General features: G+C 45.7%; 1 protein-coding gene across 1 annotated transcript in view; it reads left to right on the top strand.

Moving 5' to 3' along the window:
- ITPK1 (inositol-tetrakisphosphate 1-kinase) overlaps positions 1–15,095 on the top strand; it is a 124,536-nt gene that overhangs the window by 102,385 nt on the left and 7,056 nt on the right. The window contains exons 5-9 of the mRNA XM_028717223.2: positions 8,695–8,793; positions 9,570–9,610; positions 11,393–11,558; positions 12,304–12,371; positions 14,558–14,720. Coding sequence (XP_028573056.1) covers positions 8,695–8,793; positions 9,570–9,610; positions 11,393–11,558; positions 12,304–12,371; positions 14,558–14,720 — 537 coding nt within the window. The remainder of the gene's footprint in view (positions 1–8,694; positions 8,794–9,569; positions 9,611–11,392; positions 11,559–12,303; positions 12,372–14,557; positions 14,721–15,095) is intronic.

The raw sequence follows: 15,095 nt of genomic DNA on the forward strand, positions 1-15,095 counted from the left end.
ATAAATGCTGTGACCAGATGGATTTTTGCCTGATATAGCAGTGTCCTTATGTTATTAGAGTCCTTACATTGCCCTTAGATCCCACCCCACCCACCCACAACTATTACATTTATATTCCCCAATTATCTTCTAAGGATCTCAGGGTGGTGTATATGGTTCTCCTCCTCCCTGTTTCATCCGCTCAAACAACCCTGTGAAGTAGGTTAGGCTAAGAGATGGTGATTGGCCCAAGGTCACCCAGTGAGCTTCATGGCTGAGTGAGGATTCGAACCCTGCTCTGTAAGGTCCTAGTCCAACACTCAAACCATTACACCACACTGACTCTCTATTCTTGGTAGATGTTTGTTCTTAATCTGTTCTTTGTCGTAGAGTCCCTTGTAACTTGATTTTTTTTCTTACAGCAGTAAATATTTTGTTGGCGTTCCATGTAATCTTGGGCATGTAGAATCTTTTGAATTTAGAAAATGATTTTAAGTTTCCTTATACGGTGGTACCTCGGGTTAAGTACTTAATTCGTTCCGGTGGTCCATACTTAACCTGAAACTGTTGTTAACCTGAAGCACCACTTTAGCTAATGGGGTCTTCTGCTGTCGCGCCGCCGGAGCACGATTTCTGTTCTCATCCTGCAGCAAAGTTCTTAACCTGAAGCACTATTTCTGGGTTAGCAGAGTCTGTAACCTGAAGCGTATGTAACCTGAAGCGTATGTAACCCGAGGTACCACTGTACTTTCCAAATGAATTGTGTGCTGAAACAGTTCTAAACAGGCTGGTTTTATTCTCGCTATAAAAACAAAGAGGGGAACTGAGTTTTCCTCCACACAGTGAAGCTCTGCCCACCTCTGCGTCAGGCGGACTACCAGTCTACCAACGCTGAATCGAGCCAGTGCTGTTAACGGGGCAGTTGTTTCATTGCAGCACAGAAATAATGGCCTGTTCTTATGCAGTGGTCTGTTCTTATGCTGGCCACTCCGTGCTGCCCAGTCCTAACCTGCCAATGAACATTAGTTACTGTTTTTATTCTTCTGTTGCTTATCACCCATGGAAACCATTTGCTTTGCTGAGAAACCACAGCAGCTACCTAACCCTGGTATGCAGCTAAGATTTCTCGATATAGCCTTCATGGAGAGGAGGGGTTGGACCAGTAGTTGTTTACTCGAGCCTTGGATTAGTATGACATAACTGGGTCTCAAATCTATTTTGTTCGTGGGAGATGAGATGAAACAGTGAAATCTGCTATTATTGAATGCTTCTTGCTCTATTCCGACTCTCGCGTTTCCCCAAAGCCAGTAGCTTTCTCTGTATGATAAAAGGGCCCAGGCAGAGGAGGTGAGATGCTTTCACTGGCAAGCTGCAGATAAAGGTGGCACTAATAGGGAGCTGCAGACAAGCGTATTTCTGCCTTTAGGTTAGCTGCTACCATCTCAAAACTTATTAAATGCTCTAAGGAGTCATTTGTGGGTGGGGGGAATTCCATCATGTACCGAATAATTAAGACAAAGTTCTGCCCTCACATACCAGGAAACTATGAAATCTCTGTAATAAGTTTGTAATCAGTTTGGAAGGAGATGCACTTTGTTCGTGCTTTACGTTATCTGTTCTAAACCTTAGACTTGGCTTTATATGTGTGCAGGTTGTGGGTCACAGCCTTATCAATTCACTGAAATGCATACCTGCCTAGTTCCCATTGGAGGCTGTGAGGCCAGGTGTCCTTAAACACAGTTACTCAAGTTTCATAGGGATGTTTTCGGGCTTGTTCCTTTACTGATTCTCTCTTGATGTTGAATGTAATTGACTAGTGTCATGGTAGGCTTTCACTTTGATTCAAAACAGCATTTGGGAAGGAAGAGCCTGTTCACTGGAAGAGGGTGGCGTCTGCTGGGTTCCCCATTTGCAGTATCAGCTGACTTTTTAAGCTCACCAAAGGTCAAAGTGAACCAGTTCTGGGGAATTCAGAATGCCTCCTGTTTAATCCCCCTTTTCCCTCTCCTGTGCCTCTGATCTCATTTACCCTCTTCCTTGAGTCACAGGTTGGTAACCTGAAGCCATTGGGCCTCATGTAGCTCCAACCTTATTTTATGCAGTTCCCAGCTGCCATTATCTTCCATCCCATTAGTGTTCCTTCCTACCTACTCATTCACTTCCCTTTCTTGCCACTAATTTGTATGTGTGCATGTAGCACACTAAAGTCAGGAATGATGCACTTTCAAAAACAGTAGGTGCGTTGTACACCTCTACATACTTATACAATAACAACACCATTAAATGCAGTAGGTTAGTTTCTGTGTAGGACTAGGAATTCCAATCTGAAGAAGCCGTGATTATCTTGAACCCAGAACACTTTCGTTTACCCACCTTCAACAAGATTTGCCCCTACGGGACTGTGGACCTGGACCGGGACAAAAGTTTGTGTTACCCCCATGTGCCCTTACGTCTTCTACTATGTTCTGGTCATATTTCATTTCAGCTTCAAGGTTCACTTTTGAGTCTTTTGTGATTCCCCTGAGCATTGTGCAAAAGGTGGTGGCCTGCTTTGAAACAGCACCATGTCTGGGAGTTAATGTGACGGGTATGTAAGTAAGTATACATGTATTGCCGTTTTCCCCCGTCCTTTTTGTGAGTAGGCTGTGTCCTCCAAGGAAAGGTTTCCCTGACCCTCAGTGCACCTGTGCTTGAGATCATTGGAGAGTAGGACACTCTTGGCAGCGGCACAGAATGAATGCTGAAAATAGGTGATGGTATCGTACATACAAAACAAATCTTCTGTAGGGTTTTTTTTTCCATTTGAGTTTCCATGGAAGACAAGCTGAGGGAACAAAGGTGGAACTAGACTTCTCTTTGAATTTACATGGCTGGCGCCAATAGATATTTGTGAGCTTTAGACATGTGGATGGGGACTCAGTCAAGGCCAGAAAGAGTCCCTTGTATCTTGGTTAAATCAGGTGCAAGTCCTTAATTGAAGTTAAGGAACTTTTTTCTGCCCAGGAACTTAAAAATATTGCAGTCCTGTCACTTTCAAATGCTGGTGTCTGTTTCATCATGGCAAGGAGAAGGAAGCTTTGAAGCCGGGAGAACTTAATTTTGTTTGGAAGGTGTTATTTTTAGATCCAAAGCGACCTCAAAACATCAGTTTGTCTGTCATCCTCCCTTTCTTACAAGTTGTTTGCCTGCTACAGTGCACTGCAATAAAATAATGGCTTAACGGCAGGGATGGCGAACCTGTGATACTACAGATGTTGTCCTATTAGCACCCAGCCAGCATGGGCAATGGGCCAATTGTATATGCTTATGCAAGTTAGACTAGCATATACAACTAGATTCATGCACTTGAATCTGAATTGAAACTTAGTTCACAGGTTAAGAACAAGAACTGGTAGTGTTACTTTATGCTTCTGCAAACTTCAATAAATCATGTACGGCCCCTAATTTAATTTATTCTTGCTTCACAAGGAAGGGATATGGATGTTAAGAAGCAGGGCAGCCTTAGGAAGCAGGGCAGTCGAGGTGAATAGGAAGGCAGGAGAGAAGTGCTGCCATACCGTCTTCCCCTAGCTACACCACTGAAAATTAGGTAGGACTTCTCCCCCTAGAAGAAGCAGATGCCTACTTAGGGTGGTACTCCTAGATCCAGGTCTGTCACTTAAGGCCTTGGTGGCCCAGAATGCCTTTTACCAACTTTAGCTGGTTTGCCTTTCCTGAACAGGGGTAGCCCAGCCACTGACCCATGTTCTAGTAACCATCACTGTAACGATATGGCAGTGGCTGTCTCACTCAGTGGCGTAGCGTGGGTTGTCAGCACCCGGGGCAAGGCAAGTAATTTGCGCCCCCTAACCCGTGGATTTTAGCACTCGACTGTGAGCGCCCCCCCCCCAGATGTTGCGGCCGGCACCCCCCTGACCCCTCCACGCTACGCCACTGGGGCTGGGGGCGAGCGAAGGAGCCAAGGACCCCCCCCTCCAAAGGTTCAGCAGGAATTTATTAAATTTATTATTTGCGGAGCCCCCGCGGGCCGAGGCAGCCGAAGCCCCCTCCCCTCGGGCGCCTCCCCGCCCCCTCCTCTCCTTGGGCTGTAGGTGGAGCCCGCGCTCCGAGGCGCTCCAGATCCGGGCTTGGCGAGCGCCTCTCCTCCTCCCGGCCGGGTCCGGGGGCTTCCAGCCGCGCTCCGTCCTCGCCCGCCCCCCCGCGGCTGAGACTTGCGCTGAGAGCCGGAGCCAGCGGCGCCCCCTTCCGCCGGGAGACCCTCGCCCGCCCGCCGGCTTCCTCTCGGAGGGTTTTGGGGAGCGCAGGGCGCGGCAAGGCCCCTCGGAGCTCTCCTCCCTCCCAGTCGGCAGAAGCAGCCGCCGCCTGTGGCTGGGCCGAGGGGATGGCATCGGCGTCGGGGTGCGGAGACTGCCCGTGCCCGGCCAGGCGTCGGTGGCGACGTTGGCGCTGCTGCAGCGGCTGCTCCTCCTGCGAGCAGTGAGTGGAGCGCAGCAACAGCGGCGGTGGCGGGGGGCGCGCGCGCGCTAGGGCGCAAGGCTGGCGGTGGCGGCGGGGAGCCCGGCGGAGGAAGGAACTTGTCCCTTCCCTCTGGACTCGCGCCCCCCCCCCAGATGTTGCGCCCGGTGCGGCCGGCACCCCTGGCACCCCCCACGCTACGCCACTGGTCTCACTAGCTGCTTCTGGGCCCGATGCAAAGTGGCAATGCTTATCTTTAAAGCCATAAACAGCCTGGGACCTAAACAAATGAAAGGAGCACCTGCCCCAGTCTTATTCTGCCCATGCACGAGGAGCTGTCTCTGTTCTCTGTGCCTCCTTAGCAATAGATAGCCTGCTTTGTATTTTTAGTTGCTCTTCCTGTTTTGATGTATTGAATGAGTTTGTATATTATGGTGTGCTTTGTGATTGTGTGTATTTTTATTATGTATCTTACCCCGCTTTGGGATGAAGGGTAGGCAAAAAGTAGCCGTAAGTTAATAAGATAAATAAATAGAACTGCACTTTCCCTTTTCTGGAAGGGAGTGTCAGTCTGAAGGGGATGACTCACAGATGTGCCAGTCCCATATCTGAAAATAAACTTCAAATAAATTTCAGATACCTTGTAGAAGACTGCTTTCAGTTGGTTGTATGGGCCATAATTTTCTCTATCCACATTTCAGACATCATAATGATGCTCAAGGATGTCCTCCCATATTTCAAAGGGAAAGCCAAAAATAGACCTCCTCTGAATAACTAAAAGAAGCAAAACTTCCGGAGGAGTAACAGTGTTAGTCTATTGCAGCAAAAACAATGGCCATGTTTGTATATCATGTTAAACCCAAGGGTAGGGAACATTTCTGGCCAACTTCGGCAGGTGGGGTGGTCAACGCAAGCGTCAAATCACTTTGCATAATTGCAATGTCAGATGATCAATAGGTGGGTTGTCCTGCTCACCTGTCAGCTTGCCAAAGTGCTTCCCAATTGCCCAATAGGCAGCTGCCACCCAGTGCCAGGTTTACATATGGGCTGAGTGGGCTTCAGCCCAGAGACTCAGACTCTAGAGGGGCCTTGGCCTCTTGCCTGGTTTTATTTTATTTTAAAAAGGCAGATTTTACTCTCTAGGCCCAGTTGCTAAGTAACATTAAGCACATGATGTATGAGTCTGTTTAGTAAAGTTCATGGAGGCTTTAAAGCTACTTGGATTCAAATGATAAAGTCAGCTATTAAGCAATTCAGATGTTCAGATCACTGGACAAAGGTCCATTGGAATATTAACACTGCAATGGACCTTTTGCCATTTTGAAGCAAGCATTCAAAAACCCAGCCTGGTTCTGCTCAAATAATTTATTCTACTCCATCAAAGTCAATTGAGAAATCTACCCAGTCTACTGTTTTGTGTGCAGACTTTTCTCTAACCAAACTAGCTCAACTATAGCTCTATCTTCTTCTGGATTTGATTATTGGCACCACGTTTATCTTGTTCAAACCCATGGAAATTCTAAAAATCATATGAACTCCATGTTAACAAACTTAACAAGAAAGCTTGTGATGAAACTGAAAAAGGAGATTCTAGATGACAGGGTGAAAAGCTTCTGCAGAAAATGGAAGAATTTGAATTCATTTCCATGCTTCACCTTTGGAGGCATTTGCTAGACCAATCTCATAGGGTTAGCAAGTCACTCCAAAGTTTGCAAAATGAGCTCATGTGCAGATATTTACAGCTCACTATTGCAGTCTGTATCAAACATTCAGGCTAATTTTGATGAAATCGAACAGCAAGCAAAATTTACTCTACCAGATGTAGAGTACGAATCTGTGAAAAGAAGGCAGTGAGTACCGGGGGGCAGGGGAACAATGATGAGACAGCACCCAAACCCAGTGATAGCCAAACTTGGCCCTCCAGCTGTTTTGGGACTACAGTTCCCATCATCCCTGACCACTGGTTCTGTTAGCTAGGGATGATGGGAGTTGTAGTCCAAAAAACAGCTGGAGGGCCAAGTTTGGCCATCACTGCCTTAGACAGACTTTCTCTAAGAGACATGTTTAGGGTAAATTCATTTATCCCTGTCATGGATGGCCTTGAAGTCAACCTAGACAGAACAGCAACTGTGTATAGGAGTGCAGCTGGCAATTTTCCATTTTTGGTGAACCTGCAAACAGCCAAGGAACAGATTCACAATGGTGTTTGAGATGCTGATGCAAGAGTATCCAAAGGATGCTGAGGTTAGTCTAGTCCATGATCTCTTGCACTTCCACCTGTGCGTTAAACAAGCTCACCACCAAGATATGTATCAAATAATATTCCTGGAGAAAATTTGGACAGCTTTTCCCAATGTGGAAACAATTTTCAGATTGTTCCTCTGTTTAATGGTCACAAACTGTACTGGCAAAAGATCATTTTCTAGACTAAGAAGGATAAAGAATGATTTACGGTCAACAATGTCCTGAGATTGGTTGTCTGATCTAAGCATGCTCTGCATAGAAAATGATGAACTGTGACTTACTGATTTTAATGATATAATTGATACATTTGCATCCAAAATAACTTGAAAGAAACTGTTCCGACTTTGTATGTAGTGTAATGTTACGGCATAGCTATGATTCCCCTATGAATGTTCTGTGTGAATGTTTTCATTACTTCCATACTTTTGTAAACTTATTAAAGATTATAAATTTATTTTTAAAAATAGGCTTTTTATCAATGCTAAAATTTCAGCAATCTTCTAGTTTCATTGCATAGATAAAGAAGAGAACAAGATTTTGTTTCTCATGATCACATGCTGTTAAGTTTGGGCCTCCCAAGCTATCCTAGCTTAGGACGTCCAGTTGCTTTAATCTAGGCCTGCTGCCACCTCTTCATTAAACCATAGTCAGTGGTTAAAGGTAAAGGTAAAGGGACCCCTGACCATTAGGTCCAGTCGTGGCCGACTTTGGGGTTGCGGCGCTCATCTCGCTTTATTGGCCAAGGGAGCCGGCGTACAGCTTCCAGGTCATGTGGCCAGCATGACTAAGCCACTTTTGGCGAACCAGAGCAGCGCACGGAAACGCCATTTACCTTCCGACCGAAGCGGTACCTATTTATCTACTTGCACTTTGACGTGCTTTTGAACTGCTAGGTGGGCAGGAGCAGGGACCGAGCAACGGGAGCTCACCCCGTGGCGGGGATTCGAACCGCCAACCTTCTGATCAGCAAGTCCTAGGTTCTGTGGTTTAACCCACAGTGCTACCCGCATCCCTAGTCAGTGGTTAGCAGTGGTTAAATGTGAGTGAGAAGCATATTGGTGCTCACTGCCCAAACGTCCCTACTTTGCTCCTCTGTATTTTTGCTAGCTTTTGGCTTGTGTCATCCAAACTTGTGCTCATGGTTTGATTCCTCAAAACAAAGCACAAATGGTAAGCCAAGAACAAATGTTGTGCATTTGCATTGCCCATAGTTAAATGTTATAGACTGACATGATATGCAAGGCAGGCCACTTTGTTCTGCAGTACCTTAAAGACTAACAAATCTATTGTGTCATAAGGTTTTATGGGCTAGATGCATGAAGTGAGCTCCTCCAGATTTCAGGCATAAGGGGAAAGGGAAGAGAATGTTGTAAATATTGGGTTCAAAACTGTTCCTTAGAAAGCCAGTTGTTGTTATTTAGTCGTTTAGTCGTGTCCGACTCTTCGTGACCCCATGGACCAGAGCACGCCAGGCACCTCTGTCCTCCACTACCTCCCGCAGTTTGGTCAAACTCATGCTGGTAACCTCAAAAACACTATCCAACCATCTTGTCCTCTGTCGCCCCCTTCTCCTTGTGCCCTCCATCTTTCCCAGCATCAGTGTCTTCTCCAGGGAGTCTTCTCTTCTCATGAGGTGGCCAAAGTACTGGAGCCTCAGCTTCACGATCTGTCCTTCCAGTGAGCACTCAGGGCTGATTTCCTTAAGAATGGATGCGTTTGATCTTCTTGCAGTCCATGGGACTCTCAAGAGTCTCCTCCAGCACCATAATTCAAAAGCATCAATTCTTCGGCGATCAGCCTTCTTTATGGTCCAGCTCTCACTTCCATACATCACTACTGGGAAAACCATGGCTTTAACTATACGGACCTTTGTTGGCAAGGTGACGTCTCTACTTCTCAAGAAGTAAAGAAGAAATAAGAAATAAGAAATAAGAAAGCCAGTACTGGCAGAAATTGAACAATGCGGACAGGCTGCTTCAATCTACTCTCTCTGTTCCCTCCCCACTTGTTTTTCAGATGAAAGGATCTGTTCTCCACCATTTATGGAGTTGACAAGTGCTTGTGGAGGTGACACGTTGCAGCAAATAGAGAAGAATGGAATTGCATTCCCATTCAGTACGTCAACAGACTTTGCATTTCACCTAATAATAGGCAACTAGAGTATTATCCCCTGAAATGTATTCTGATAATCAGCACATCTCAGAAAAGAAGGTTGAAAACAGTACTTGACAGTGGCCCTCAGAACGTTGTCCAGAATAAAATGTGGCCCCTAGGCTGGAAAACGTTCCCCCACCCCTAGACTAATGTGTGTGTCTTTGATTTACTGTGTGTGTGCTGTACACTACATAGTATGCAGGAAAGCTCTCACCAAGCATCACAGTGTGGTGCAACAGATTTCCCCATTGTTTGATTCTTTCCGGATTGTATGGAATGATTTTCCAGGGTCATTGTGAAAGACTCGGGTCCCTGATTATATTGGTGGCATTGAGAGAACGGTATTCCAAAACTGTAGTGGCCACCATAGAGAAAGTCCCTTTTCCCATGGCCACTCATCTTACAAACCATGTGGGTGAACACACCAGGAGGGCCCACAAAGCTGATCTTAACGTGTGGCCAGGTTGGGGCGGGCTGCAGGCAGACCAACAAAAAATTTGGGCCCAGTCCACTTAGTGCTTTAAATGTTAAAACCATCCCTTTGCATTAGGCCCCAAAATGTACCAGCACTGCCTGTTACCAGTGCTGACCCTCTTGCCCCCAGCAGGGCTCTGGTAGTCACAGTGAAGAGTGTTTTGGTTATGTTGTACCCTATTTAGATGACAGGGTGAAAAGCTTCTGCAGAAAATGGAAGAATTTGAATTCATTTTAGCATTTCTCCTTTTTCATTCATGTAGTCTGTAAGACAAGAGTGGCCCATGGAACCAACTCGCATGAGGTGAGTATCTATCTCCATCTTCTGCCTGATGAAAAATTAAAAAGTGCCTTTGTTGGGAGTCCTAGTAGAAAAGCAGGAGAGAAACTGCCCCCATAGGTAGTTTTGTTTATATATCTGAAGGAGAAGTAGGGAAGGTTCTTCTCTTTTAAAAAAAAAAATCAGAAGTCTGTTAATTGTTAATTGTCTCATAACTCATACTGGGCATCGCAGTTAACTGTTTTCTCATTCCGCAAGCCAATTTAATAAACACTTGATACTCAGTTAATGAAATACTATTATTGAAGTGTTCTTCTCCAAATTAACATTAGAGAGTTCCTAATTCTATTTAGTACAGAGACATTTTTAAAAATTCCAGCCACTAAATGCCAGCCTTTACCTTTAACTACCTGGAAGGTATTCAGCCTCTGCATTGACAGGCATCTATAGAAAGAGAGCTTCATACCTGTGCAGCAACTGATAGGAATGCCTCTTTAGGTCCCCATGTTATCCACATGCAGCTCACAGTGATAAAAGGATGCTCTTTGTTGCTCTTGGGTTACCTGGTGGAAAAGTATGGAATAAAGCTTAAGAAGACGTTAATTAAATTCTGAACCCAAATCTTCAGCAAAGCAGTGGCACCAACTTCAGAGATGCAGTGGGCTGGCTGTTGGCTTGCTTTCAAAGAGTTTTCATGTTAAATTATACTTTGTACTTTTAAAGTACAGATCCTCAGGGTCCCTTGCAACTCTACAGTTCTATGATTCCATGATTCTAAAGTTAGCGCAGCAGGTGAGAAGCTAGCTGTCGGCTTGAATAGACGGGCAGCAAAGTGTCCCCAACTGCTCAGTACAAAAGAAACCATAACAGTGGCTCAACAGAAGTCGCACAGTCCCTGCCCAGAAAGCTGGATACGGACCATTGGTTCATTGCTGTGTCATGCAAAACTGCTAAAATAAAAGGTTTTATTGTCAGTCCATACTTGTTCATTCAAGGTTTAAAATATTATTTTTGCTTGTCTGAGATCTCTGATAAGCATCTTTGGTTTCTTTCAGTCTCCTTCCCACCCCCCACCCCAAACCAAATGCTGCGTAAAGTAATTCAGAAAGCTGTTTTCTGCGTTGACTCAAACCTCATCTGAATACTAAATGTAAAGGCAGCCAAAGTGGGCTCTTCATCCACTTGACAATTTGCCTGACGAACACACCCAAGGTGCAAGGAAGAAGCCGCACCTTCTCCAGACTAATAATAATAATAATAATAATAATAATAATAATAATAATAATAATAAATTATTATTTATACCCCGCCCATCTGGCTGGGCTTCCCCAGCCACTCTGGGCAGCTTCCAAAAAAATATTAAAATACTGTAATACATCAAACATTAAAAGCTTCCCTAAACAGGGCTGCCTTCAGATGTCTTCTAAAAGTCTGGTAGTTCTCTTTGACATCTGGTGGGAGGGCATTCCACAGGAAGGGCGCCACTACTGAGAAGGCCCTCTGCCTGGTTCCCTGTAACTTGGCTTCTCGCAGTGAGGGAACTGCCAGAAGGCCCTCGAAGGTGGACCTCAGTATCCGGGCACAATTATGTGGGTGGAGACGCTCCTTCAGATATAGTGGACCGAGGCCGTTTAGGGCTTTAAAATGATTAGGACTTAAAAATGATTATGTGCACATCTGTGTTACTGCTGCAGGGAGCCACTGGTACGACAGTGATCCTGTACGCCACGTAATGTGCGTTAATTACGCTTAATTGCGAGTCCTTGTTGAGGTAAGAATATGTGGTTTCCCCTCTCCATTTTTCAGATGGCCATCATATTCAACCAGGAAGGCCTGAAAGCTATCCAGCCTCCGTGTGTGATCCAAAGCTTCATCAACCACAACGCCGTCCTATACAAAGTCTTTGTGGTTGGAGAGTCATACACTGTGGTGAAGAGACCGTCTGTGAAGAACTTCTCAGCAGGCATTTCAGGTAAACCTCTGAGAATGGCACTTTTGGTGCAAGCCTGAACGGGAAAGAAATCTGGGTGACCAAAGGGGAGGATTCCTCTGAACCTGCCTTCTCAAGAATGGGGCTTTAGGTCATGATGGATAATCATGTTTGTCGTTGTTGTTGTTTTGCAGTAGATGTTCTGCTTTTTCTCATTCTGTTACACGGAATCCAGATGTCTTTGTTTGAAGGGAAGCCTTTCGTTGGAAATGTATAACATTTTCCCAGCACACAGCCCATCATATTGTGTGTGTGTGTGCGCGTGCGTGCATTGCTTTTGCAAGTGTTGTGAGGAGCCGCATGCACCTGCTTGTGACATCACTAGTGCCTCCCCCCAATATTTTTCTTTTCAAAAATACAACAACAATTTAATTAAAAGCTCCTGTCCCCTCCCTTTTGCAGCAAAGGTACCACCTCCCTGCCCATTATTTTGTGATGAAGTATTGCAGTGCTCGTTCTGGATTGGTGCAAGTGAAGGGATGATGTAAAATCGTCCCAGGACTTCTAAACAAGTTGCAAATATGGCAAAGACACATAGAGTTCCTGGGTTACACTGCCCCCTGGTGTTTCATTTATCTATTCAAATCCCTTAAGGAGCCAAGGATAATGATTTGAATGCAGAAGGGAGGGTTTTCTGCTGCCTGTACAGCACAGTAATCACCTATAAATCACCAGCTCCAGAGTTCTGTTTTAACGTTTATGCTTTTCTTACTTTTACACGCTGCAGATAGAGAATCAATATTTTTCAACAGCCACAACGTATCAAAGCCAGAATCCTCTTCAGTCCTAACAGCAGTAAGTATAACAAGGCCTATTTCTGAATACAGTGACTCAAGCAACAAAACAGATCTCAAGGCCCCTTTTTGCAACCATCTCTCCATTCCAAAGCCATTCTTTCCTGGTTTATTCTAGGAATGGTTGCTGCTACAGCAAAGTTGCAAATCAAAATCATCCAAGAAAGCCTCTTGAAATGTTTTAATTGCACCTTTTATGTCACAGAAAGGGACGCGGGTGGCGCTGTGGGTAAAAGCCTCAGCGCCTAGGACTTGCCGATCGCATGGTTGGCGGTTCGAATCCCCGCGGCGGGCTGCGCTCCCATTGCTCGGTCCCAGCGCTTGCCAATCTAGCAGTTCGAAAGCACTCCCGGGTGCAAGTAGATAAATAGGGACCGCTTACTAGCGGGAAGGTAACCGGTGTTTCCGTGTGTGCTGCGCTGGCTCGCCAGAGCAGCTTCGTCACGCTGGCCACGTGACCCAGAAGTGTCTGCGGACAGCGCTGGCTCCCGGCCTATAGAGTGAGATGAGCGCACAACCCTAGAGTCTGGCAAGACTGGCCCGTACGGGCAGGGGTACCTTTACCTTTTATGTCACAGAAATGTAGGAAACTTACTTTATACAAAGTCAGACTGTTGTTTGCTGTGACTGGCAGTGGCCGCCAGAGTCTTGGGCGAAGGCCTTTCAGCACGTGATAGTTATTCGTCTTCCTTTTTATAACTAAATGGAAATGCCATGGATTGGGGTTTTCTGCATGTGATGCATGCACTGTGGTTGCCCCCCCCAAAAAAAAATCAGGGTGCTGGACACGTAGTAATTCGCCACAGCACTCCTGAGAAGTGGACTGAAGGGGATTAATGGAGAATGGGTTACAGTGCAACAAAGTGTGTTCCTGACACTTGATGTAATAATGCAGTCTTTTTGAATTAATAAAAAGGAAACAGTAAACAGTGGAGCAATTTGAGCAGTGCATCTCAGCTCTGAGAAGTTTAAGGTCCACTCCCTCTGCAGTCACTTATGGGAGGATAAATGTGCAGCGGAACCTCGGTTGTCAAACGTAATCCGTTCTGGAAGACCATTTGACTTCCGAAACCTTCGACAACCGAGGCGCAATGGGTGATTGGCGAATTCCATTGAGAAAATGGAGGAACGCGCCTTAGAAGCCATTCGACTTCCGAGGCGCATTTGAAAACAGAAGCATTCACTTCTGGGTTTTCGGCGTTTGGGTTCCGAATCGTTCGGCTTCCGAGATGCTCAATAACCGAGGTTCCCTGTATTTGTGTTTTTCTCCTAGTCCGTAAGACCCCTTCTTGATTAGTCACTTTCGTGTCCTAGATATCCGATGTGGCTTGCACTGGCTGCGCAGTAGGAAATGGGACAAAAGAGTGAATTAGTTGGTCCCACTGCCCTAAACTCCAGTTGTAAGGCTAGCCAGTGTTGTTTCACTTGGCTACGACTCCCAGCCTCCCTGACCATTGCTGTCCTGGCTGAGCCTGCTGAGAGCTGAAGTCCAACAACATCTGGAGTGCAACTTGGTGTCTATCATTACTCTATTCAGCAGCCATGTGGCCGCTAAAGGTGAAGTGAGATGTGCCGCCTGACTTGCCGCCACTGTGCTGCCCGCTTCTGTCCTAGCACCCTGCTGCCATGGTGCAAAAAGACAGACATTGCTTGCTCAGTGGTTCTTCACCTTCCTCTCCTTGCCCCAGCAGCCCCTCAAAATCTTATTCAGGGGTTTTGGGGCAGACTTTTAGGGCGTACAAGAATTTGTAGGAGGGAGAAGAAATCTGTTGGATACAGCTTGTTGGTTGATCTTGTACTCAGAAGTCATTTAAAATAAGGGTCTATTAGTAGTTGTTGTTTTCCCTTGACAGGTGCATGTTTACCACTTAAAGCACTACACCTGAACCTTTAGAAAAGTTATATGAGTAACTAAGTCCATCGTAACTTTTCCATGAGTGCGTGGCTTTGAGGTCATCCTATGAGCATCAGTTAACCTCCCTCCTCTAAAGTCTCATAACGGAAAGCAATATATAATGCAGTTACCATAGAGTATTTAAAAAAATACACTCTTCCATGGCTGTCATTAATCAATGATTAAAAAGTAAAAAAAAATCTGCCAGCAGTAAAATAGGAAACTGTCTTGGAGACAAAACACACACTCCAGTTTTTTATCTCTCTCTCTCTCTCTCTCTCTCTCCTTTATAGCTAGATAAAATAGAAGGTGTGTTTGAGAGGCCAAATGATGACGTCATTCGGGCAATCTCGAAGACACTGAGGCAAGCCCTGGGTGTTTCTCTCTTTGGGATTGACATCATCATTAACAACCAGACTGGTCAGCATGCTGTCATCGATATAAATGCATTCCCAGGTAAGAACAGGCTGCTACATAGCGTATGAGAGCATCCGCAAACATTATGATGGATGTGGAAAATACAGGTGATTTCACTACCACCTTCTGCAGCAAATGTATAATGGGTTGTACCCATTGCAGGAGTCTCATTCGCCCAAAGACTTCCGCTGCACAAGGGCACTTGCCTTTCCTTTCCTCTCCCCATCCCAAATCTGCTGTGACGTGTTGGGGGGGGGTCCAGAACAGATTTGGGGGACGCACGAGAGGAGAGGGAGGGGAAGTTTTGTTGCACAACAGAAGTCCTTTTGTCAACAGGACGACTTTGTTGGACATCACATGTGCGTACAGATACTTCTTTAACACCAGCATATACGTTTCTGGAAAGCGACCCAA

This window comes from Podarcis muralis, chromosome 1 (genome assembly GCF_964188315.1).
Source record: "Podarcis muralis chromosome 1, rPodMur119.hap1.1, whole genome shotgun sequence".
NCBI classification, from domain to species: Eukaryota; Metazoa; Chordata; class Lepidosauria; order Squamata; family Lacertidae; genus Podarcis; species Podarcis muralis.